The 26,054-nt window shown below is 40.0% G+C and overlaps 1 protein-coding gene across 1 annotated transcript in view; it reads left to right on the plus strand.

Annotated features, from left to right (window-relative positions):
• The window catches only part of PPIP5K2 (diphosphoinositol pentakisphosphate kinase 2), a 170,487-nt gene that overhangs the window by 1,065 nt on the left and 143,368 nt on the right, over positions 1–26,054 (plus strand). Inside the window, exons 2-7 of the mRNA XM_061623458.1 lie at positions 5,823–5,951; positions 14,850–15,248; positions 16,314–16,509; positions 18,015–18,105; positions 18,900–18,985; positions 20,323–20,477. Of these exons, the coding sequence (XP_061479442.1) occupies positions 15,108–15,248; positions 16,314–16,509; positions 18,015–18,105; positions 18,900–18,985; positions 20,323–20,477 (669 nt within the window). The 5' untranslated portion in view covers positions 5,823–5,951; positions 14,850–15,107. The remainder of the gene's footprint in view (positions 1–5,822; positions 5,952–14,849; positions 15,249–16,313; positions 16,510–18,014; positions 18,106–18,899; positions 18,986–20,322; positions 20,478–26,054) is intronic.

Here is a 26,054-nt window from a genome sequence, read left to right on the forward strand (position 1 = left end):
TGCAATTTCTGCCAGATATCTCTTCCTTGTATTCACTGCAAAGCTATTTACTGAATTTTATGGCAAGTGCATTTATGAAGCATTGAGATGAGAGTTCCTGGTGTACTTCAGTCAGGTGAAGTAAAGTGGATTTTCAGTTCCGTCGCTTTGAGGTAGATGTATTATGGCAGTGAACTGTAAAAAATCTGGATGAAATCCATTGGCTCAGGTCAATTTAGGGTGGTTGTATTAAGTGATGATGAAGGAATGACATGTGGACAGCAGAGTTGGATCTAATTAACATCTTGATCTTTTACAAAATTAGGTGAGCCCTAAGCCATTTAAAATCGATTTGGCCTTGTTGTTGTTATGTGCCTTCAATTTGATTACGATTTATGGCGACCCTATGAATCAGCAACTTCCAATAGTATCTGTCATGAACCACCCTGTTCAGATCTTGTAAGTTCAGGTCTGTGGCTTCCTTTATGGAATCAATCCATCTTTTGTTTGGTCTTCCTCATTTTCTACTCCCTTCTGTTTTTACCAGTATTATTGTTTTTCTAGTGAATCATGCCTTCTCATTATGTGTCCAAAGGATGATAACCTCATCATTTTAGCATCTAATGATAGTTCTGGTTTAATTTGTTCTAACACCCAATTATTTGTCTTTTTTGCAGTCTGTGGTATCTGCAAAGCTCTCCTCCAACACCACATTTCAAATGAGTTGAATTTTCTTTTATCCACTTTTTTTACTGTCCAACTTTCACACCCATACATAGAGATTGGGAATACCATGATCTGAATGATCCTGACTTTAGTGTTCAGTGATACATCTTTGCATTTGAGTACCTTTTCTAGTTCTCTCATAGCTGCCCTCCCCAGTCCTAGCCTTCTTCTAGTTTCTTGTCTATTGTCTTCATTTTGGTTAACAACTGTGCCAAGATATTGATAATCCTTGACAAGTTCAATGTCCTCATTGTCAACTTTAAAGTTAGACAAATCTTCTGTTGTCATTATTTTAGCCTTCTTGACGTTCAGCTGTAGTCCTGCTTTTGTGCTTTCCTCTTTAACCTTCAACAGCATTCGTTTCAAATCATTACTGGTTTCTGCTAGTAGTGTGGAATCAACTGCATATCTTAAATTATTGATATTTCTCCCTCCAATTTTCACACCTCCTTCATCTTTGTCCAATCCCACTATCAGTATATGTTCTGCATATATAGATTCAACAGACAGGGTGATAAAATACACCCCTTTCCAACTGGGAACCAATCGGTTTCTCCATATTCTTTCCTTCCAGTAGCCTCTTGTCCAGAGTATAGGTTGTGTATCAGGACATTCAGATGCTGTGGCATCCCCATTTCTTTTTAAGCATTCCTTCGTTTTTCATGATCTACACAATCAAAGGCTTTCCTGGAATCTATAAAGCACAGGGTGAATTTCTTCTGGAATTCCTTGGTCTGTTCTATTACCCAGCATACGTTTGCAATATGATCTCTGGTACCTCTTCCCTTTCTAAATCTAGCTTGGACATCTGGCATTTCTCGCTCCAGAGGTAAAAGGCTTTGTTGTAGAATCTTGAGCATTGCTTTACTTGCATGGGATATTAAGGCAATAGTTTGATGATTACTGCATTCCCTGGGATCCCCTTTCTTTGGAATTGGGATATATATGGAACACTTCCAGTCCGTGGCCCATTGTTTAGTTTTCCATGTTTGTTGACAAATTTGTCAAAATTTGGACAGATTCAATCTCAGTAACTTATAGCAACTCTGTTGGTATGCCATCTGTTCCTGGTGATTTGCTTCTTTCAAGTATTTTAAGAGCAGCTTTCACTTAACATTCTAAAATTTCTTGTTCTTCATCGTACGGTCCCTCCGAGAATGAATCTGTCATCCTGTCATCTCTTTTATAGAGTTATTCAGTGTATTGCTTCCATCTTCCTTTTATTTCATCTCCGTCAGTCAGTGTGTCTCCTTGCTGATTGTTCAACATCACTACTCTTCGTTTAAATTTCCCTTTAATTACTTTATCTTTTGGAATAGGGCTCTTGTTCTACCTTCTTTGTTGTTCTATTTCTATACAATAACTATTGTAATAGTTCTCTTTGTCCCTACATACTAGTCACTGTATTATTCTGACCATGTTTCTGTCTCCTTTTGCTTTCCTTGTTTCTTTAACTATTTTAAGAGTTTCATCATCCATTGAGGTCTTTCTCTCTTTTTAACTAGAGGAAGGTGCCAGTGTGGCATAGTGGTTAGTGTGTTGGACTACGACCTGGAAGACCAGGGTTCGAATCCCCACATAGCCATGAAGGTAATGGGTGACCCTATTATAGCATCGCCATGAGTTGGAATCGACTTGAAGGCAGTCCATTTTCATTTTCATTATCTTTCTGCATTCATCCCTGATCACTCCATATTTGATTATTATTGTTGTTATTGTTATTATTTGATTTATATCCCACCTTTCCTCCCAGCAGAAGCCCAGCGCTTGCAAAGCACTAAAAACATTAAAACATCATAAACACAAACGTTTTAAAACACATTAAAACAAAACATCTTAAAAATGTGACTTAAAGCTATCAATACATTTTAAAAAAGTAAGTTTAAGAACATGTTAAAAAGCAATTTCAACACAGATGCAGACTGGGATAGGTCTCAGCCTGCAGGTTACCACTGCGTGGACAACAGTGGTCAGGCTATCCCAGTCCAGAAACGGCCACAGATGTCTTACCAGCCAAACCTGGTAAAAGACACTCCTAGCCATGGACGTCACCTGGGCCTCTAGCGACAAAGATGGACCCAGGAGCACCCCCAGACTATGAACCTGTTGTTTTAGTTCTGGTTCTCTGTCAGCTAAGTTTAAAATCTCAAATCTGTTCATTATTTGATCTTTATATTCTTCTGGGATGTTATTTAAATTGTGTTTTGGCATTATGATTGCTTTGTTGTTGTTCTTTAGCTTAACTCTGATTTTCGATATTACCAGTTCATGATCTGTACCACAGTCTGCTCCTGGTCTTGTTTTCTCAGGAAGTGTGGAACTTCTCCATCTTCTGCTACCAGTTATATAATCAATGTGATTCCTATATTAACCATTTGGTGATGTCCATCTTTTCAGTTGCTCAAAAAATGTGTTTGCAAGAAACAAATTATTGGCTGCAGCTATAAAAGGGATGTATTGCAGTTTGCTGTTCCGGGCTCCTTCTGAGAGGAAGGGTGGGATAAAAATTTAATAAATAAATAGATAATAAAAGTAAGCCCCATCTCTTTCAGGATTTATTGACAAAATGCAGCAGTCCTAATCCCACTTACCTGGAAGTAAGCCCCATTGAATTAAACTGAACTTACTTCTAAATAGGCACAATGAGTAAAAGGTAGTGTGAATATTAGACCATGTGTTGACTGGTCTAGAAACAAAGCATAGACTTGAAAATATGATAGGGACATAGGGACATGGCTTCTGTGGTGATGTGATAAAAATGTGATAGATGTGAAACTTTGTGTCTAGTTGGATTATATAGGACTTTCTTTCGGGAGCACTCTGTTATAGGGTAACTTCTCATGCTTCCCAGTTTCAAACAGATGAAATACCTCTTGTCCTCTGCCTTGTTCTAAGGTCTATCCAATATTAGTCCTACACAGAGTAGATCCATATAAAGTAAATGATATGACCAGCTTAGCTTTATAATTTCAGTAGATCTATTCTGAGTATAACTTAGTTGAATGCAACCCATATGCTATGTGTGTGGCTGATTTGCTCCAAGCAAAATTTAATTCTTGTTGTGAAACAAGTGTATTTTATTAGTGAAACAATTAGTGAGGAATTACTTACATAATAAAAATAACCTCTTAGAAAACAACTGGTTTAGAATATTAACAAATAAGATGTCTGCTGCATATCTACAATTCAGATAACTGCCATGTCTGTTGCCTTGAACTCATTTGTTGTAGTGTCCGTTGGCATATCTGTTATTATCTTAAACAGAACCAAATGATCTTGACCAGAGACCATTTCAGACTTATAACTCTTTTATAAAAAGTGCAAGCCATGAAAATAGTTCTGATACTTTGAACCTATTATTAGCAATGCCTTTTGAGCTATTGACAAAACCAGTTTCAGAACTGCTCTTGAGGTGACTAAGGATTTATGGTGTGTGCTTTTTAAAAATCTTAATTCTGAATAAAGGAGAACAAAACTATGGTTACCATTTTTTGTTGAAGTATCGAGATACACTTGCATCATTCTAGTAGTAAGTTATCCAAGTTTTTCAAATAGAATCATATTAGATAATACATACACGTTTATAATACAATTAAAGAGGGTTATTAGGTTTGTAAAAAATGTAAATGTACTGCCTTCAAGTCGATTCCGACTTATGGCGACCCGATGAATGGGGTTTTCATGAGGCTGAGAAGCAGTGACTGGCCCAAGGTCACCCAGTGAGCTTCATAGCTATGTGGAGATTCGAACCCTGGTCTCCCAGATCATACTCCAACACCTTAACCACTACACCACACTGGCTCTCCTATTAGGTTTGTACCTATTAGGTTTGTACCAGATTAGAATAGCAAAACATTGTAATCTTGTTAGATGAATCCAAAGTGTGTTTAAGATCTCATCAAAGCTAACAGAGAAAATAAATGAGGGGTGGATGAATGGAATAAACTGTCTGAAGATGTGGAGAATTTTTGTAATTTTTCAAACTGAAAAAAGTTACATTTGATTATCATGTCAATGAGAGGAAAGATGCAATTCTCGTGGAGCATGGGAAGATTAAAAACTGGAGTTGACAAATACCAATGTGCTACATATTTACAAGGATTTAATTTTTTGTGTGTGGTAGTTTTGATAGCTTTTGTGTTTTGACTATTAAGGTACAAATATTTATTCACTGTGATTTCTAGCCGTACAAATCAGAAACATTTTTAGTTCTAGCATTTTGATATGTGATCTGAAGGCAAGGTGGCAAATATTGCAAGGCACAATTTCTGTGCCAGTGTTAAGCATATGTACAGCTGAATCTTATGTACTTGACAATAAATCTTATTTAATTTAGTGGAACTTCTCAGTAAACATGTTTAGATTGTGCTGGGGCAGAGGGGTAGAAGAACTGACAAATCCATATCCCTGCCAGTCCTCACACCAGTCATGGGAGAAGGTTGGGGATAGAAAAATATACTAACTCCAGGACTGGTGTATTTTCCATCCATTGTTGAGGGAATGGGAAAGAACAATCTCCCTTGATGAACCTGCTCTCCCCCTTGTAAGGGGAGATTATTGCAGAGGTTCATTGTAGCTGCAATGAAGAGATTTCCATGATGGACCTCTTTCTCTGCCAGCAGAGAGGGAGGTCCACAATATCCTATGACCTCTGGGACACCTCACAAGGATCATGGCATTACACCCTTACTTTCCTATCCTTATTAGGACAGAATGCATTGACAAGTGATAAGCAATAAATTGCTTTGTAAAGCTGTGGCCTTCAGTCCTATGTACGTAATAATAAATACCACCTTGGAAGTGTTTCTATGGACTTTGGAATTAATATGCTTTTCCAGCTTCAGTTTGTTTTCAGTTTCCAGCTTCAATTGCCAACTCCAACGCATACAAATTTCTTGCAGCCCTACTATATGTATGTTTACTCAGAACAATGTTTACTGAGAATACTGGCAGTGAGGCATACTCCCAAGTAACCAAGTGTGGGATTGCAGCCGTAGCTTTAAAAATTGTTGCAATGTCATACAATATCATATTTCCCCATAATCTGCTTCTGCAGATGTGGTGTCTTGTCCTTGATCATAATAGTAACTTATTTATGTTTGTTTCTTTTGTCCTAGGATGTGAACTGATGATGAGCACTGTCCAGTGCTAGAACTAACTGAAGAAGGTGCTATTAGGAATTCAGCAAATATGCTGTTTCATGGATTTTTGTTTCTACGTAGTTCAGCTTTTCTCTTTAAATCTCGGTAAGAAATAATATGTCCTTTGCAGTTGTATAATACAACTTTCTGAAGTTGTACATTTTCTTTGGGTTAAAATATTTGAGGAAATCTTGTTTTGAAATGCTCTGTAAATATTCAGCCTTCTTACTGGCAGTGCTCCTCATCTGTGGCAGCAGCACACTATGTCAACAATAAAGGTTCCTTACATGGATGTCTGTGGGGAGGAGGAGCAAAGGAAGCAGTTGCTTCCCTTTCTGTATGAGCCACAATATACATTAGATTTCCATCTTTCATTAAAAATTTAAATTTCTAACATTTGTGGGATCTGATATATGAGGCAAAACAAGCAGCCATTTTTCTAATTTGTTTTGTGAGAAGTTAGCCTTCTCCTGCCTCTCTTTGCTTTTAGCCAAGAATGAATTCATTGCTGCGACTGACATTTAGGAAAGCAGATCTAGCCAATTAATTAGATAACAAAAAGGCCAGAGAGAAACACCCATTATCTAGAATAGGAACTTTCTGGTCTATTTTAAAGCCTTTTATGCTGGTCTTTCCTGGTGGGGAAGTGATTGCTGCTCCATAGAAAACAAGTCAGGTATCCAGAATTTCAATGTATCTGTGATTGGCATTTTTGGCACAAACTCAGAAACAAACGATAGTAGCAAAGACAAGAGTTCATTATCTTTTTAAGTCTGAAGTTCATACAAAAATGTGTTTTTCCCTGAGTTTGTAACATTTTAAAACTTATTCTGTTAATTACGATAAAGTCCATTGTTATATCCGTATTTCAGGGGCTGAGAGAGCATGGTTATATCATCCCTCCAACTCAGTGTTGCTCATTTTACTTGGCAGAAGTGAGAGTAGTGTGTAAAAAAAAATTAAGTGTAATCTGACTGCCCACATAATCTCTCACTCCCTTCTGTCTGTCTGTTTAAAGGCTCTGACCCATTTTATCTTTGTGCCTTCCATATGTTTTCCCCTCTATCACAATAGTTCCAAGCACATTTCTTGATGGATTTTCTTCCTTCCAGTATTTCAAACTGATGTCTCTGTTGCATGAGGTTGGATTAAGATATTTTTGTGGCTCCATATTGATACAGTGATAGTGTTTGGAAATAATTAACAATATTTTGCTGCCACTATCAAATCATCAATCTGCCGCCCAGCGGAGCTCTTCAGAATTGTCCAGGGGCTATTACACTCTGGCCCCTGGGATATGGTAGAACCATCTGAGGCCCGCTGTAATGAATTTGCTAGGCACTTCCAGGATAAAACCTTTAGCATTCGCCAGGACTTAGACTCCAGTGTTATAGCAGGTGAATCAAGCGAGGTATCCAGAGCACAGCCTTGTCCCGATTTCTTGGTTGAGTTTCAGTTGGTGCAGCTTGAGGACGTTGACAAGGTGCTTGGACAGGTTCGTGCAACCACTTCTGTGCTGGATCCATGCCCTTCTTGGCTAATAAAAGCTAGCAGGGATGGAACAGCCGGCTGGGCCAGGGAAGTGATTAATGCCTCTCTGTGAGAGGGCGTGGTCCCTGGCTGCCTGAAAGAGGCAGTAGTGAGACCACTCCTGAAGAGGCCCTCCCTGGACCCAGAAAATCTTAATAACTATAAGCCGGTAACAAATGTCCCATTCCTGGGCAAGGTCCTTGAACGAGTGGTTGCCGGCCAGCTCCAGACACTCTTGGATGAGACCGATTATCTGGATCCATTTCAGTCGGGTTTCAGGCCTGGTTTTGGCACGGAAACAGCCTTGGTCGCCCTGTATGATGACCTTTGTCGGGAGAGAGACAGAGGGAGTGTGACTCTGTTGATTCTCCTTGATCTCTCAGCAGCTTTCGATACCATCGACCATGGTATCCTTCTGGGGAGACTGGCTGAGTTGGGAGTGGGAGGTACTGCATTGCGGTGGTTCCACTTCTACTTGGCAGGTCGCCTCCAGAATGTGGTGCTTGGGGAACATTGCTCGGCACCCTGGACTCTCCAGTATGGGGTTCTGCAGGGGTCAGTTCTGTCCCCCATGCTGTTCAACATCTACATGAAACCGTTGGGTGCGGTCATCCGGAGCTTTGGAATGCGTTGCCATCAGTATGCTGATGACACGCAGCTCTATTTCTCCTTTTCATCTTCTTCAGGTGAGACTGTCAATGTGCTGAACCGGTGCCTGGCTGCGACAATGGACTGGATGAAGGCTAATAAACTGAGGCTCAATCCAGACAAGACTGAGATGCTGCTAGTGGGTGGTTCTTCTGACCGGATGTTGGATGTCCAACCTGTCCTGGATGGGGTTCCACTCCCCCTGAAGGAGCAGGTTTGTAGCTTAGGGGTTCTCCTAGAACCATCTGTGTCACTTGAGGCTCAGGTAGCCTCAGTGGCATGGAGTGCCTTCTACCAACTTCAGTTGGTGGCCCAACTACGTCCCCATCTGGACAGGGGTAACCTGGCTTCCGTTGTCCATGCTCTGATAACCTCCAAGTTAGATTACTGCAATGCACTCTACGTGGGGCTGCCTTTGAAGACGGTTTGGAAACTGCAGCTTGTGCAAAATGCAGCGGCCAGATTGGTAACAGGGACCAGACGGTCCGAACATATAAAACTGATTCTGGCCCACTTGCATTGGCTGCCTGTATGTTTCCGAGCTCAATTCAAGGTGCTGGTTTTGACCTATAAAGCCTTACATGGCTTGGGTCCACAATACCTGATGGAACGCCTCTCCTGATACGAACCCACCCGTACACTACAAGATCAAAGGCCCTCCTCCGGGTGCCTACTCCAAGGGAAGCTGGGAGTCTGGCAACAAGGGAGAGGGTCTTCTCAGTGGTGGCCCCCAAATTATGGAATGACCTGTGTGACGAGGTGCGCCTGGCGCCAACACTGTTATCTTTTCGGCGCCAGGTCAAGACTTTCCTCTTCTCCCAGGCATTTTAGCATGTGTTTTAAATTGTTTTTATATTGTTTTAAATTTTAAAATTGTGTTTTAAATTGTTTTTAAAATATGTTTTTAAATTGTATATTTGTTTTAATGTTTTTGATTGCTGTAAACCTCCCAGAGAGCTTCGGCTATGGGGCAGTATACAAGTGCAATAAAATAAATAAATAAATAAATTAAGGCCATCATGCTTACAAATTCAACCCATGTACAGTCAGCATCACACACACACTTCCTTCTAGGATAGTGTGAATCAACCCCAAGAAAAATATTGCAAGAATTCTGTTAGTTTCTAGTATTTGTGCTTGATGTAAAAAGTCAGATGTTGCTGAAAAATACCATTCTGACTATTAAAACATCAGAGTCAGAAACAAAAGTCCCTTGCAGGCAGAGGCTTCCTTGCTGAGCTACTACTCATGTCTCTCACAGCGTCAGGCTGCATGCAGTTTTATTTACCCATCCAACTGAAAGCTTATGTGATCCTGTTCAGTCTTCATTTAGAGGATCCAAGCTAACTTTTTTCTATTTAGGGTACAGTTGTGGGTTCCAACTGTCTCCAGATAGGCTTTCACATGGACAAAAGGACATGTGATGAACTTGGTAATCTTAATCAGCAGCAGTTCCTGTAATAATTGTGGCCAGAAAAAAAGAAATCGGTGATCATGGAAATAGTGATTATTTCAACATAGTTATATGCCTCCTTTCCACTAAAAAGAAGTTTCCAAAGTGGTTCACAAGAACTACAAAAAATTAACATGCTAAACAATACTATATTTAACAAGACTATATCTAAAAATAACATGAGCTGCAAACAACAATGAATAAAACAATCAATAACAGAGCAACGAATAAAACAAACAGCAGGAGATGCAGAACTCAGTTAAACATTTATGTCTGTGATTGTCCAGGACATCCCATTACCTTTGTCCATATGGATACATGACTGGGAATAGCCAAAATTGCTTGTTATCAGTAAAGAATAAATTGTGTGAATTGCCCCCTAGATTCTTTGGAATTGAATTTAACTGTGGTTGGTATCTATAGAGTGACATGCATGAATAGAATGCACTTCTTGAATTCAGCCATTCATCTGATTTCTGCTGACTTTCCCTTGCTGCAGCTTACAGTATCAGATCAGTTGCTGTTTCAGAAAGTCCTCCAACTCTCAGAGGCTTTTGTGCAGATGGGGTGCAAAGGGCTGCAGGAGGGTGAAAAACCCTGTAATATTTTATTTACTTATTTATTTAGTATTTGATTTATATCCTGCCCTTCCTCCCTGCAGGAGCCTAGGGCGGCAAACAGAAACACTAAAAGCACTTTAAAACATCATAAAAACAGACCTTAAAATACATTAAAACAAAACAATGTTAAAAAATATTTTAAAAGCTTTAAAACATCTTTAAAAAAAAAAAAAGGGTTACAACATATTATTAAAAAACATATTAAAAAGCAATTCTAACACAGATGCAGACTGGGGTAGGTCTCAACTTAAAAGGCTTCTTGAAAGAGGAAAGTCTTCAAAAGGTGCCGAGAAGATAGTAGAGATGGCTCCTGCCTAATATTTAACGGGAGGGAATTCCACAGGGTAGGTGCTGCCACACTAAAGGTCCGTTTCCTATATTGTGCAGAACAAAACCTCCTGATAAGATGGTATCTGCAGGAGGCCCTCACCTGCAGAGCGCAGTGATCGACTGGGTATATAAGGGGTAAGACAGTCTTTCAGGTATCCTGGTCCCGAGCGGTATAGGGCTTTGTACACCAAAACTAGAACCTTGAACTTGGCCTGGTAGTAAATGGGCAGCCAGTGCAATTCTTTCAGCAGTGGGGCGACATGTTGGCGATAGCCTGCCCCAGTGAGCAGTCTCGCCACTGCATTTTGCACCAGCTGCAGCTTCCGGACCAACCTCAAGGGCAGCCCCACATACAGTGCATTACAGTAATCCAGCCTGGAGGTTACCAGTGCGTGGACAACAGTAGTCAGGCTATCCTGGTCCAGAAAAGGCTGCAGCTGTCTTACCAGCCAAAGCTGGTAAAAGGCACTCCTAGCCATGGAGGTCACCTGGGCCTCTAGCAACAAAGATGGATCCAGGAGCACCCCCACACTATGGACCTGCTGTTTCAGAGGGAGTACGTCCCCATCCAAAGCAGGCAACTGACCAATTATCTGAACTCGGGAACCACCAACCCACAGTGCCTCTGTCTTGATACTAGTCCAGGCAGCGGTCCAGGGCTTGCACGGCCTCTCCCGATTCAGATGTTACGGAGAAATAGAGCTGGGTATCATCAGCATACTGCTGACACCTCACCCCAAATCTCCTGATGATTGCTCCCAAGGGCTCCATATAGATGTTAAACAGCATGGGGGACAAGATGGTACCCTGTGGCACCCCACAGCACAACTGCTAGGGGGCCAAAAGATAGTCACCCAAAGCTATTCTCTGAGAGCAACCCTGGAGATAGGATTGGAACCACTGTAAAACAGTGCCTCCGATACCCATCTCACCAAGTTGGTCCAGAAGGATACCATTGTCAATGGTATCAAAAGCCGCTGAGAGATGAAGTAAGAACAACAGGTTCGCACTCGCCCTGTTACGTATGAGTGAAGTTCTTCCACCTATATATCTCATCACTTCGGTTTAAAGGGAAAGCTGTTCCATCATTTTAGGCTGAGCAAGTTCCAGCTGCTCAACCCCAATCCCTTGCCTAGAAGTCCTCAGTAGGAAAGACTTGCCTCCATCATAGTCAGGTGCCTCAGACGTCATTAGTGTGCTCTCGTGCCTAATTGACAAAGGCCAAACGTTTACGCCAGGGAAGAGCAAGGAAGAGAGCAGGAAATGTCATGTGTATAATTCTGACATAGGAACACCATGTTATTTCTTTTCCTGATTCCCAGCTTGAATGTGATTTTTATTTGGAGAATCTTTTGTAAGCTGGTTTGAGGGCTACAAAGCGGGATAAATTCATTTTCAGTCATTGACTATGATATATATTTTATTAATTAGGATATTTGTTTTAAAAATGTTAACCATTTAAAAATGGTAACAGTCTGCATTCATCAGGTAGTTGGTCATAAAAATATTGACCTTCCCACAGTTCTTTAATTTACATCCCTTCTTTAAATATTTACAAATAATTGTTCTTATTTACCACACTGCTGGAATTTTGCTTGAATATTTTAAGCTTTGTGAATACCAAATGGAAAATAAGGGCTTGTACTAAGCTTTGGAAAATTTATGTAGGAGTAGTTAACAGAAATATAACAAAACAGACATTAAAGTTGGATACTGAAATAGAAGAAATGAAGGAATTCTGAAATTTATGCTGTCCAAATACTATCCATTAATGCCAGTGTCAAATATAGTAATTCACATGATTATTATCACCTTTGAACCTTTTCTTGTGGCGCTTCCCTCTGTTGGTTAGGCATTATCAATGACATAATAAATATTGCCCTTGGAGCTTTATTGACCTCATCCTTTATGCTGCTAAACTATGTCTCTACAATTCAGTAAAATTCCATGACACCAGTTCTCCAATGATGGACTTAAAAGGCGGTAGGAAGAAATATTGTCCTATTTCTTATTAGAAACATTGTTTGTTGTTAGAAACAAAGAGATGTAGTACATATTAAATTCACTTTTTAGCTGTGTAAGTAACTAGATTTCAAACACTAAAGTATATTAGATTTTGATAAATAACAGTGAAAGCATTTCTAGCCTATGTTTTTGTTTCCTTTGGCATCAGTATTCTACCCAAGCTGTGGCTCTATTATTTGATGCCCTGAGCTGTAGATATTTTCCTATGCCACAGAATGTTTAATAAGTGGAAACAAGCATGACATCTGTAAGAAAATTTCTTACCGACATATCTTAGCTTTGAGTGTGAGGTGGACTAGATAAAGGGTCTGTCCTAGAAACAAGAGCAGTGGTTTAGTTCACACATAATGCTCCTGATCCTACAAGTCATAGTTTGAAGACTGGGAGCATCCTGTTAACCTCCCCGCTCATCTTCTTGCTTGCTTTGATTTCTTCGTTTCCTGTCTAGTTTGAATAAACTTCAGTTTGATGTTATGTACATGTGTGTGCTTAGATGCTGACTGTCACATATGTGAGTTCTTCCCCTCTCATTCCATTGGCATAGTTACTAAATATCCCAGAGTATTTATGAACATTCTTAAGTATAGAGGAGGAAAAGTCAGTAATGGACTATTGATGATTATTTGATGAAATTTTGTGAAAGAGGCAGAATATTGATTTGGTTGGAAGAAAAACATGACTTAGAGAAGGTTGCTCCAATGACTGTAAATACAAGATGGCGATAGAAACCTAACACGTCTTGGAATGGAGGAGCTGTCATGATGAGCAAGTTCAAGGGTAATATGAAGTGTGTTCAGCAAGGCCCGTAACTGTAACCCTGTGCACAGGAGTAAGTTCCACTGCTCAGTGTAACTCTCTTTTCAGTAAATATGCACATTGATTGTGCTTTAAATAACCAATTAAAAATAATATGGAAGTAGGTTCTCTTCAAATTGTTGAGACTTCCTACAAAAAATGTTTTGGGCCATGTTGGCTTGTTAAAATACTACTTTATATACTACTGCAGTTTCAAAATTTGGTGTAAATTGGAAACTATACTACTGCGTTCTGTTATGTCAAGAACAAACACACAACCTATGAAGTTCTGTCATAAAAGCATGCAACATTGATGTATGTGAGGAATACATGGCCCCCTAGAAAGAACTCTACCCTCGTTTGACTAAATAACAGAATAATTGTCAAACCAGTTGTTCTGTACTGATGAGTTAATTCATGCCTGGAACTTCCAATATTCTTAGATTATAAAATCATTATATAGACATGTGTACACCTTTTGAGGAATATTAAATCCCTTCTTTTTGGATGTAGGTTGCACTTTATTGTGTCTGTAGTCTCTCCTTCCCCAGCTACATTGGCCCAGTTCACACATTTTACTAAACCATAGTTTTGGGGCTGGTTGTGTCCTCCCCACTCGTGCTGCAAGGAAACAAAACCCAATCCCTGGCTTAGTGTAACATCCAGCCCATGAATCATTATTGTTTTGCTCCAACAAACTACAGTCAATAAGCCAAGGGCAAACCTTGACTATAGATCATGGTTTCTTTCCACCCAGCTCAAGCAGACTGGAAAGGTGCAATGACAGTAAACCCTTAACTGTAATCTTTCACGGCATTGTGTGTGTGGGTTTTTTTTTTTTAGCATTCAATCAATTTTCATTGCCTTGGATTTTATCAGTTCTCAAAGTCCTGAGAACTTGTTCCACATTTTCATAACATTTCTGGCATGCTTGTAAGAATGTAGTGAGTGCATATTCCTTGAGAGAAACTTTGAAAGTATAATCCATTTTCCAGTTGCTAGATCCCCTAGTTGCTTCAGGTTGCTGCATCAAGGGATGCAAAGGATTCAGTAGGAGGATGTAGCTATAGCACCATGTGGGGCAATGAGGGCAGAACTGTGCCTCATCTAGGATGCTGCTTTTAGCTAGAGCCAGTCATCTGTATATACAAATATGACCTTTTTTTGCTAAATTTTTAATTTTAGTTTTTGTAACTGCATAATTTTAGTATTTGTTGGAGGGTGGTGAAAGAACTTGGGCTAAGCTTGCAGTTTAATTTTACTCATAAATGCTGTTACCGCTTTGTTATTGACCATGGTAAAACATGACATTGAGTTTCTGCATTGCTTTTTCTCTTTGTCTGCCATTCCCAGAAGACTCTTGTTTTTCTACTTTCATAGTTCTCAGGAGCAATATGTGGATGTGATTCAGCCTGATAAATGACTCTTCCACTTTGTGTATATGTTTATCTTAGTTTTGGTGCTTTGTATTGCTTTGATACTGCGAATAATAGCTTTAAATTTTGCAGAAAATTAAGTATTTTTGGCAGGTTATCTCAAATATCTCTAATAATTAAGTATTGTAAAGACTATTTTCAACCTTTTTACTTTCTCTTTCCTCAGGGAAGAAAATTGCCAAAGTATCTCAGGGAAGCAGTAACCTGCAGGGTTCTTCTTTACGAATGTAACAACTCAAAACAATGGACAGATGATATCAATTAAACTGCATTTGGCAGCTGACTTTATCAAAGTAACAAGCAACTGCATAAGCAGTGCCAGACTGCAAGGATTTTTATTCCTCTAGCCACTGGGAATTATGTACAGCGTCTCAGTTCGCAGAGTGACTATAGTATCTACGTAGATTTCTTTAGATTTGTAATCATGTCTGTTACTGCAACAGAGAGTGATATTCCTAAATTTTTTGTGGGTAGTGAAGATGCAGATGAGCTTTTGGATCAAAACAGATCTGCAGAATTTGATTCCTTCTATGATCATGAAGACGAAGACGAGGAATATGATTCTGTATGTACTTTGTCTAATTGTTTGTGTTTGATCATTTGGGGGCAAGTAAACGTTTGAGTTGATAAAAAAATATTAAAATGTTGTTAACAAAGAAGATAGTAAATGGTCCTAAGAAATGATAAGCAGTATGGCCCCATTTTAGTAAAGTATTTTAAAACTTGGTTATTTATAGATGTAAATGACATTTGTTAAATTGGAACCAAATTGATCAAGATCTGACTGATTTCAGAAGTTTATGCAACAATAACAATACATTGTTTTGTCCATAACTGGTTTTCAGTACCGAGTGATACTTTGCTCAAAACAGTATCTTAAATTCTAAGATTTGCAAGGATTATATATAAGGCTATTAGTTAAGGTTGTTGAATTGTCATTGTGAAGAGGGATAGTTAAAGTAGAAATCTCTAAATTAAAATCCTAGTTTTATTGTTTTTAAATAAAATGTCATTAATTGAAAATTCTCTCACCTACTTAAAGAAAACATCCAGAATGTATTTATTTCCTTTTCTTCTAGCTGCTTAAATGTCACCTAAGTGAAGCATTGTTTTTCAACTGTCCTCGTAGATACACCTGTTGAGGACACATTCCAGCAACTGTTGTCATAGAGCTTCTTGCCACAGCTTCATGGGTATCCTTCTCAAGTGACATTGAAATTAATGGAATTTGTGAAGCTGTCACTGATGGATTGTGTGCCCTCTGATACTTTGTAAACTTATTCCAGTCGGAAGGGTACTTGTACTCTCAAGTGGTGGTCTTAAATTTACATGGCTGGTTATATTTGTAGGAAGGTTATAGATGGGACATAGCAAATAAGTTTGTGTACATTTTAATTTTTTAAAAAACTTGCAACGCAGGTTTAGTACCTTTTGTGTATTCTGTATTGCTATTGTTTCTTTAACCATGCATCTCAATTGAGCATAATAAATGTGTGTGAGAGGGGCATGATATGTAATACTTCGTAAGAATATAACATGGTCATTGTTTGCTTAGTATACAGTGAAAACTTTGAAACCAAGGAAGAAAAAATCCCGGGATTTATATTATTGACCTTTTCATTATTATTAGCCACCAGAAAGACAAATCGTGGTTGGAATATGTTCTATGGCAAAGAAATCAAAATCAAAACCAATGAATGAAATCCTTGAACGCCTTTCCATGTTTAAATATATCACAGTAGTAATATTTGAAGAAGATGTGATTTTGAATGAACCCGTGGAAAACTGGCCTTTATGTGACTGTCTCATTTCTTTTCATTCTAAAGGTGATCTCTCTTTAATTGCAATAATGTAAAATGTCTTCATATTGCATGTATTATGTTTCAATCTTATTAACTATTTTTGCCTTTTTGAAGAGAGGGTTTGAGGCCCACATTCCCATTGCGCTAGCACTAATCCTTGCACTAGCGCAAGTATTTCATTGAAGCCCTGTGATTTTCATTACAAAATAATTTCCTTTATATTAAAGCAACACTACTGTGTAGAGTGTGTCCGTCCGTGTAAAACAATCCAATAGATTATAGTGATGGAAGGGACCCAATGTTTCAGATAGTTATTTTTTTATTGTAAGGAAACAACTACAATTGTTTTGGATTGATATCTCTTAAGCTACAAAGCAAGCAATTTGCTTCTGAATATTAGGGTTAAAGTACATACAATGAACTTCCTATTTCTTTTTTTAAAAAATGCAAAGCTGTTTCACAGAGAGAAGAATTTAGAGCAGAGAAGGTAGGGGTCACTTGAACCTTTACCCTCCTGTGGCTTCACTACTCAAAACTGGGTTTTCTAGCAAGGGTAACTCTAGCTTGCAGAGAGGGTAAGTTCCACCTTCTTCCTGCACTACTTTACTCCTCTAGACTTTCCCCATCCCAAAGTGGCCTTGCTTTTTAAAAGAAGGAATTGGAGCACTGATAGCTCAGAAATAAGTTCTTTTGGTTTCAGTGAGACTTGCTCAGTAATAATTGAGTTTAGGTATATAAATGTATATAATATGTAGTTTTCCTCTTAGTGCCAAAAAGTGTACTAAACACAGCACTGTTATTGCTGACTGACAAAATGCTAAATGGTTTATCTATTGTTACTTAACCAAAGGTAAATAAAATAAATGGTGGGAACTAAAGATTTACCATCAGTGCAGAGAACATGATTTTGCAGTTGACTGAAAGGAAGGATAAAAACTAAGAGGAGAATTTCCAAAATAGGTTGGATCAAACTGAATAGATCTCATTGAAAGTCAGTTCTATTCATAGGTAAAGGAATTAAAGGTAATTTGTAAAACCTCTTCATAGAATCATAGAATATTGGAGTTGGACGGGTCCTATAATGGCATCAGGTCCAGCGCCCCTGCACAATGCAGGAGTCCAACTTAAAGCATATCCAACAGGTGGCTGTCCAGCTGCTCTTGAATGCCTCCAGTGTTGGAGAGCCCACCACCTCCCTAGGTAGTTGGTTCTGTTGTTGTACCACTCTAGCAGTTAGGAAGCTTTTCCTGATGTTCAGCCAAAATCTGGCTTGCTGTAACTTGAGCCCATTATCTGTGTCCTGCACTCTGGGATGACCAAGAAGAGAACTTGGCCCTACTCTGTGACAACTTTTCAAGTACTTAAAGAGTGCTATCACATCTCCCTTCAGTCTTGGCTTCTCAAAGCTAACATGCCCAGTTCTTTCAGCCTCTCCTTACGGGGGTCTTCTCTCCTCTGTAGTCCAGGCCAATTTGGAAAGTCCACATTTAGTAGTTGTGAACTCATATTCCTTAATCATTTTTATTTAGGATTTCCGTTGGACAAAGCAGTTGCCTATTCAAAACTCAGGAATCCTTTTGTTATTAATGACTTGAATATGCAGTATCACATACAAGACAGGTAAAGAGCCATAAATTATAGATATAGTATAAATAATTGGTTCTGTTTTGCTTGTTAAAAGATGCTTGTGGCTGTATGCATAGAGCAATTTGTTGATTTAACTGTGAGACTGTCAGAGAATAAATATCACCATCTTTCCACATTCAAACATTCAGTAATAACATTCAAAGTTATTACTGAGTTCATTTGTATGTTCAGCAAATGAGATGCTTTTAAGGATACATGTAATCAGTCTTCATTTCCAATTGTGTGTGTTTTTGGCTAATCTGGCATGTTTGCTTGCACTATATTTTCTTGATCAAGTATCTTTCATTTGATTATTACAAATGAATGCCTGCCTAGGAATAAATACCCCTTTCTCCTGTTGAAAAAAGAATGCTTAGTATGATATTTTAAAAGTTGAATAAAATGCTGTCCCATCAAGTTGATTATTATGGAGGTGAAGAAGCTAACAAAAAGTAAACTAGTAAAAAGTTGTAATGTAGCTAAAATGGAAATGTGCATGGAGGGAAATATATTCAGCTTAAAACAGTAAACAACATTAGTAGCACTGCTAGAGTTTGGTTGGAGCAGTGAACAAGAGGGCTCCTAGGGGGTCAGGTACACTGCACTGCAACTTTTTGTTCAGATCCCACTGGTGCCATTATTATTTACCACAGTGCAAATCTCTAATTAGACAGTCACTGTGGAATTACACAAAATGATATGGTAATTCTGTGACTTTATATAGATATCTTTGAATGTATAATTCATGGATAATATTCATTTTGTGGGAAACATATTCTTTGTTTTAGGAGAGAAGTTTATGGTATTCTTGAAGCTGAAGGTATTTTGCTCCCTCGTTATGCAGTTCTGATCCGTGATCCAAACAATCCCCAAGGTAATGACTACTATAATGGAATTATAAAAGAGCTCTGTTTTAAGCACTTGTTTTGTACAGTGATCTTGTCTGTCTGTGCAGCACTTAGAGACTGCACATGCAAAGAGCTCATCATGTAGTTTGAACTACTTCATACTGCAGGTGGGGGAAATAATTAAATACCTTACCATATCTGCATATCTGAAGTAATACAGTCCAGGAACAATTTTTCTATACAGTAACCTGTTTGTTTAGAGAGGCTGCAATCCTAAATGTCCTTATTAAGGAGCAAGTCCTATTGAAAACAGAGTAAACATGCATAGGCTTGTCAGGCATGTGATATGAATATACGTGAAACTACTTTTGCACTGTAGTCCTGAATTTCTAAATTGGCAGGCTGCCATATCTTTCAAGAACATGGATATTTCTCCCCCGTTGGTACCAATTTGAAAACTGAAACTTTCTCTGCAAGATTAGTTCAGATTTGGATAAGTACATAACCACCATAGATTTCAGTAATCAAAGCATTCACATTTTGTCTTCAGCCCATTTTCTACAATATCAATCATATAAAAATATGTAAAATTCTAAGAAAAGTTAGAACCATTGAAGGGAAAACAGGTTTTGAAGAAACAGAGATCAGTAGAGAAATCAAGTAGAAATTTCATATTTCTCATAAAACCTAAATTGTATGTACTTTAAGAATATTAAGGTTGCAGTGCTCCACACTTACATGGGAGAAAGTTCCATGGAATTCCATGGTTCTTACTTATGCTAAGGCACATACAGAGTTGTGCTGTAAGGCTGCAATCCTAAACACGCTTACTTAAACATAGGCCTCACTGAAATCAAGTAGACATTTCAGAGAAAAAATTATTAGGATATGGCTGCAAATATAGCATGTACCATTTACATAAAATAGAACTACCTCATTTAAAAAATATTGTATGGATTTGTGTTAAGTTGCCTTGGATGACATTTTTAATAGAAAAGCAGCCTATGCATTTTAAAAATTAATAAATGGGAGGGATGTTCTCTAAGAATTAGTTCAGAAGGTATTCCAGTATTTGACTTATGTCCGCATGCAGTGTATTGTCAAAACTGCGAACTTGCACAAACTAGTGCCTTCTCTTCTTTGAAATCACAATAAAAAGTGCTATGTATAGAGAACCCTATGTTACCAAAATGATTGTTTTTATGAAGTGGCTGTACCACAAAGACTTTTCTGTTTATTAATACTTAGCACATGACAAGTTATTGCTGCTGAATGTTTGAGAGTCCCAAATAAACTGAAATATGATGAAATGTTGATCTCTTGTGACTCCAGCCTGAAATTTTCACTTCACATTCTTTTCTAGAATGCAATTTGATTGAAGGTGAAGATCATGTGGAGGTGAATGGAGAAGTTTTCCAAAAACCATTTGTGGAAAAGCCTGTCAGTGCTGAGGACCACAATGTTTATATTTATTATCCAACATCTGCTGGTGGTGGAAGTCAAAGGCTCTTTCGGAAAGTGAGAATATGTTAAACTGAATAATAGTAATACTGATTGATTTTTGTTTTTCTTCAGCACTGGAATGTATTTATAGGGTGGTGAAAGCTAACTTACTCAATTCTGACCTAACTTGTTCATTAGCTGGAAGATAGCAGGAAAACTATATACACTAGGCTTGACCCATTCGCCATAATGTTGTGGACAGATGTGAATGGGTAACAGAATATTGCCTTTAATAGAAATGATTATCTACCAAATAACATGGCAGAAGTCTGATCTATACTGTAGAAGTATAAAATAAGCAAAATGTTTCATTAGACATGTTTGTATCGTACCTTTCCACAAAAGAAATTGTATTCAAACCAGCTCGCAACATTCAAAATGGAATCAGCAATAACAGTTATACAAAAAACATAGTATTAACAATGATTTCAAAATCACCTTATAGGAAAGCTCAGTGTAATACAAAAATATCAAGTAAAAATTCTGCGTTATTAAAACTGTATTAATTTTAAATTGTAACATATTAGCCTAAGACAGCACTATATAATGGGACTATTCAAAAACCCAGCAAACAGATTTGGCAGCTTGCTTTACATCCCGGTTATATTCCCACTCCCCATTTCTCATGTGGAGCCATCCAACACACCATACTCACCCCTCCCCTGACTGTCACCACCACCAGAGTTTTTTTCAGAGTTTTACACATTACCCCACTCTTCCCAACACTAAATGGGATGGTAAGGCTAGGAAGTGCCTTACTTTAAGTCTATCAATTAGTCGAACCCGACTCAATGCTAGACTGACTGGCTACAGCTCTTTAGGGCCTCTGACAAGACTGTCCCAGTCCTACAAGAGATGCTGGGGATTAAATCCTTGGATCTTTTGTGTGCCAAACAAATATTGCGTTACTGAGCCAAAGCTGGACTGAATTATGGTGTTTTGGAATGGGCAGAGTAGCATGGGCTTAAAGAATGTTTGCCCTTCTCTCTGTCATGTAAGTTTGAGAAACCTCAGGTTACCTGCCTGGAAAGGTTTCTGGATCCACTTATGTGTTGGAAGAGTCTGCCTTTCTCGTGGTGCTGGAACTCATCAGATTGGGATTCTGCACCACCGTGTGGTTGCAGGTAGAAAAGACAACCTTGAAAGAAGTAGTTATGTGCCTTCAAGTCGATTACGACTTATGGCGACCCTATGAATCGGTGACCTCCAGTAGCATCTGTCATGAACCACCCTGTTCAGATCTTGTAAGATCAGGTCTGTGGCTTCCTTTATGGAATCAGTCCATCTCTTGTTTGGTCTTCCTCTTTTTCTACTCCCTTCTGTTTTTCCCACCATTATTGTCTTTTCTACTGAATCATGTCTTCTCATGATGTGTCCAAAGGATGATAACCTCAGTTTCATCATTTTAGCTTCTAGTGACAGTTAAGAACATAAGAACATAAGAAGAGCCTGCTGGATCAGGCCAGTGGCCCATCTAGTCCAGCATCCTGTTCTCACAGTGGCCAACCAGGTGCCTGGGGGAAACCCGCAAGCAGGACCCGAGTGCAAGAACACTCTCCCCTCCTGAGGCTTCCGGCAACTGGTTTTCAGAAGCATGCTGCCTCTGACTAGGGTGGCAGAGCACAGCCATCACGGCTAGTAGCCATTGATAGCCCTGTCCTCCATGAATTTGTCTAATCTTTTTTTAAAGCCATCCAAGCTGGTGGCCATTACTGCATCTTGTGGGAGCAAATTCCATAGTTTAACTATGCGCTGAGTAAAGAAGTACTTCCTTTTGTCTGTCCTGAATCTTCCAACATTCAGCTTCCTTGAATGTCCACGAGTTCTAATATTATGAGAGAGGGAGAAGAACTTTTCTCTCTCCACTTTCTCAATGCCATGCATAATTTAATACACTTCTATCATGTCTCCTCTGACCCGCCTTTTCTCTAAACTAAAAAGCCCCAAATGCTGCAACCTTTCCTCGTAAGGGAGTCGCTCCATCCCCTAGATCATTCTGGTTGCCCTCTTCTGAACCTTTTCCAACTCTATAATATCCTTTTTGAGATGAGGCGACCAGAACTGTACACAGTATTCCAAATGCGGCCTCACCATAGATTTATACAACGGCATTATGATATCGGCTGTTTTATTTTCAATACCTTTCCTAATTATCCCTAGCATGGAATTTGCCTTTTTCACAGCTGCCGCACACTGGGTCGACATTTTCATCGTGCTGTCCACTACAACCCCGAGGTCTCTCTCCTGGTCGGTCACCGCCAGTTCAGACCCCATGAGCATATATGTGAAATTAAGATTTTTGGCTCCAATATGCATAATTTTACACTTGTTTATATTGAATTGCATTTGCCATTTTTCCGCCCATTCACTCAGTTTGGAGAGGTCTTTTTGGAGCTCTTCGCAATCCCTTTTTGTTTTAACAACCCTGAACAATTTAGTGTTGTCAGCAAACTTGGCCACTTCACTGCTCACTCCTGATTCTAGGTCCACGAGACCAAGTTTGTTGATTGTATGTACTGGAGGTTGGGACCAAAGGGCAGTTTAGGGATTCTGCTTGTGTACCGCCCACCCCGCTGCACGGCAGACTCCCTGACCGAGGTGCTCAAGGTGGTCTCGGATGTGCAGTTGCTCTTCCCCAGCTTATTGGTTTTGGGGGACTTCAACGTACACGCTGAGACCGCCCTCACTGGAGCCCCTCGGGATTTCATTGAAACCATGACTTCTTGGGAACTGCACCTAAGTAATATAGGTCCCACCCATGTAGCTGGTCATACTATTGACCTTGTGTTTGCCTCAGGAGAGGAGCGAAGTGTTCTGAAAATGGGGACTGTTTCTTCTAACCCTGTGTCATGGTCAGATCACTACCTGGTGAATATGGATTTCTCTATGCCGCATACCCTCCGCAGGGGACAAGGACCCATTAGGATGGTCCGCCCCAGACACCTGATGGAGCCTAAGGGATTCCTGAATGCGCTGGGTGATTTGGAGCTTACTGAAGGACGCCCGGTCGAGACCCTAGTGTCGGAGTGGAATAGGGAGATCATTAGGGCAATAGACCGGGTGGCCCTGAAACGTCCTCTCCCCCTGAATAGAACTCAGACTGCACCCTGGTATACACCACGGTTACGCGGTCTGAGACAGGAGGTGAGATGACTAGAACGCCGGTGGCGGAAATCTTGCACTGAAGACGATCGGACACTGGTTAGAGCGGCAATAGCGGCCTACCAGCGGGCAACAAAGGTAGCAAAGAGGCAATACTTTGCTGCCTCTATTGCGTCCGCAGAGTGTTGTCTCAGGAGGTTGTTCCAAGTGGTCCGAAGCCTGGTCGGTCCAGTTGCTCAGGAACCTATGGAGCACTCTAAAGCCTCCTGTGACACATTTGCTAAACACTTTGCCAATAAAATCGAGCACCTGAAGAGCATGATTCTGCATGCCGTGGTTACAGGTAGTGGTCCAGAGTCGGCCAGTTGCATTCCGGTCTGCTGGGATCGGTTTCAGCCTCTTCTCTCTGAGGACGTGGACAAGGTGTTCTCTACTGTGAAGCCAACCACTTGCTTGCTTGATCCTTGCCCTTCGTGGCTCATTATGAGCTGCAAAGAGAGACTGGGCAAAGGGATCAAGGCAGTGGTAAATGCATCCTTGGAAGAGGGTGCAATGCCATCAGCCCTCAAGGAGGCAGTGATAAAGCCCATCTTGAAAAAGTCCTCCTTGGATCCCCGAGAGTTGAACAACTTTCGCCCAGTCTCTAATTTACCATTCTTTGGCAAGGTGATTGAATGAGTGGTGGCTAAGCAGTTACAGACACACTTGGAGGAAGCAGATTATTTAGATCCTTTCCAATCGGGCTTCAGGACTGGGCACGGAACTGAAACAGCCTTGGTCGCTCTGGTGGATGATATGAGGAGGGCGTTGGACAGGGGAGAATACACATTCCTTGTCCTCCTGGATCTCTCAGCGGCTTTTGATACCGTTGACCATGGTATCAACTGGTAGCATTGAGGGATGAGGTTTCAGACCCTTGGCCTCTCAATTGTGGAGTGCCACAGCGTTCTATTCTCTCCCCCATGCTATTCAACGTCTATGTGAAACCGCTGGGAGCCATCATCAGGAGTTTTGGGCTGCAGTGTCACCAATATGCAGATGACACTCAGCTCTATCTCTCATTTAAGTCCTCACCAGAGTTGGCTGTGGAGACCTTGTCCAAATGCCTGGAGTCCGTAAGTGGATGGTGGGAGAGAATAGGCTGAAGCTAAATCCCGAGAAGACCGAGGTATTGCTCATGGGTGATAAGAGAAGGCTGGGAAACTTAGACTTGGTGCTTAATGGGGTGAAATTACCTCTGAAGGACCAGGTCCACAGCCTGGGGGTCATTCTTGACTCCCAGCTGTCCATGGAGGCTCAGGTTTCAGCAGTGAGCCGGGCAGCTTGGTACCAATTACATCTGATACAGAGGCTGCAACCCTACCTTCCTGTCCATCTGCTCCCACGAGTGATACATGCCCTGGTCTCCTCTCGTTTAGACTACTGTAACGCGCTCTACGTGAGGTTACCCTTGAAAACGGTCCAGAAATTGCAGCTGGTACAGAATGCGGCGGCTCGCTTGATAACTCAGAGCCGTCGCCGGGATCATATTATTCCAGTGTTGATAGATCTACACTGGTTACCAGTTGTTTACCGGGCCCAATTCAAGGTGTTGGTATTGACCTTTAAAACCCTATATGGTTTCGGCCCAGTTTATCTGAAGGAACACCTCCAGTATCACCAATTATGCCGCCAAACAAGATAGGCCTCACAAGACCTTCTCTCGGTCCCACCAGTGAAAACAGCTAGGCTGGTGCGGACCAGAGAGAGGGCATTTTCGATTGTGGCCCCCACCCTCTGGAACTTGCTTCCTTTTGACCTTCGACATGCCTCCTCCCTGATGGCTTTTCGCTGAGCCTTAAAAACCTGGCTATTCAGGCAGGCCTATGGCATTTCTGGGGCGGATTAATTTTTATGGTATATTAATTGAAAGATGGTTTTAGATGAATTGATGTTGATGTTGTGAATTGTTGATTGTATATTGTTTTATTGTTTTATATTGTATTTTGTATTGTTGTACGTCGCCCAGAGTGTCCGTTAATTCAGACAGATGGGCGACTAACAAATAAAATTTTATTATTATTATTATTATTAATGAACAAGTTGAAAAGTACAGGTCCCAATACCGATCCTTGAGGGACTCCACTTTCTACAGCCCTCCATTGGGAGAACTGTCCATTTATTCCTACTCTTTGTTTTCTGCTTCTTAACCAATTCTTTATCCACAAGAGGACCTCTCCTCTTATTCCATGACTGCTAAGCTTCCTCAGAAGTCTTTGGTGAGGTACCTTGTCAAACGCTTTTTGAAAGTCTAAGTACACTGTGTCCTCTGGATCACCTCTATCTATATGCTTGTTGACAACCTCTCAAAGAATTCTAATAGGTTACTGAGACAGGACTTTCCCTTGCAGAAGCCATGCTGGCTGTGCTTCAGCAAGGCTTGTTCTTCTATGTGCTTAGTTAATCTAGCTTTAATAATACTTTCTACCAGTTTTCCAGGGACAGAAGTTA

The sequence above is a fragment of the Rhineura floridana genome, chromosome 1, assembly GCF_030035675.1.
Source record: "Rhineura floridana isolate rRhiFlo1 chromosome 1, rRhiFlo1.hap2, whole genome shotgun sequence".
Taxonomy (NCBI): domain Eukaryota; kingdom Metazoa; phylum Chordata; class Lepidosauria; order Squamata; family Rhineuridae; genus Rhineura; species Rhineura floridana.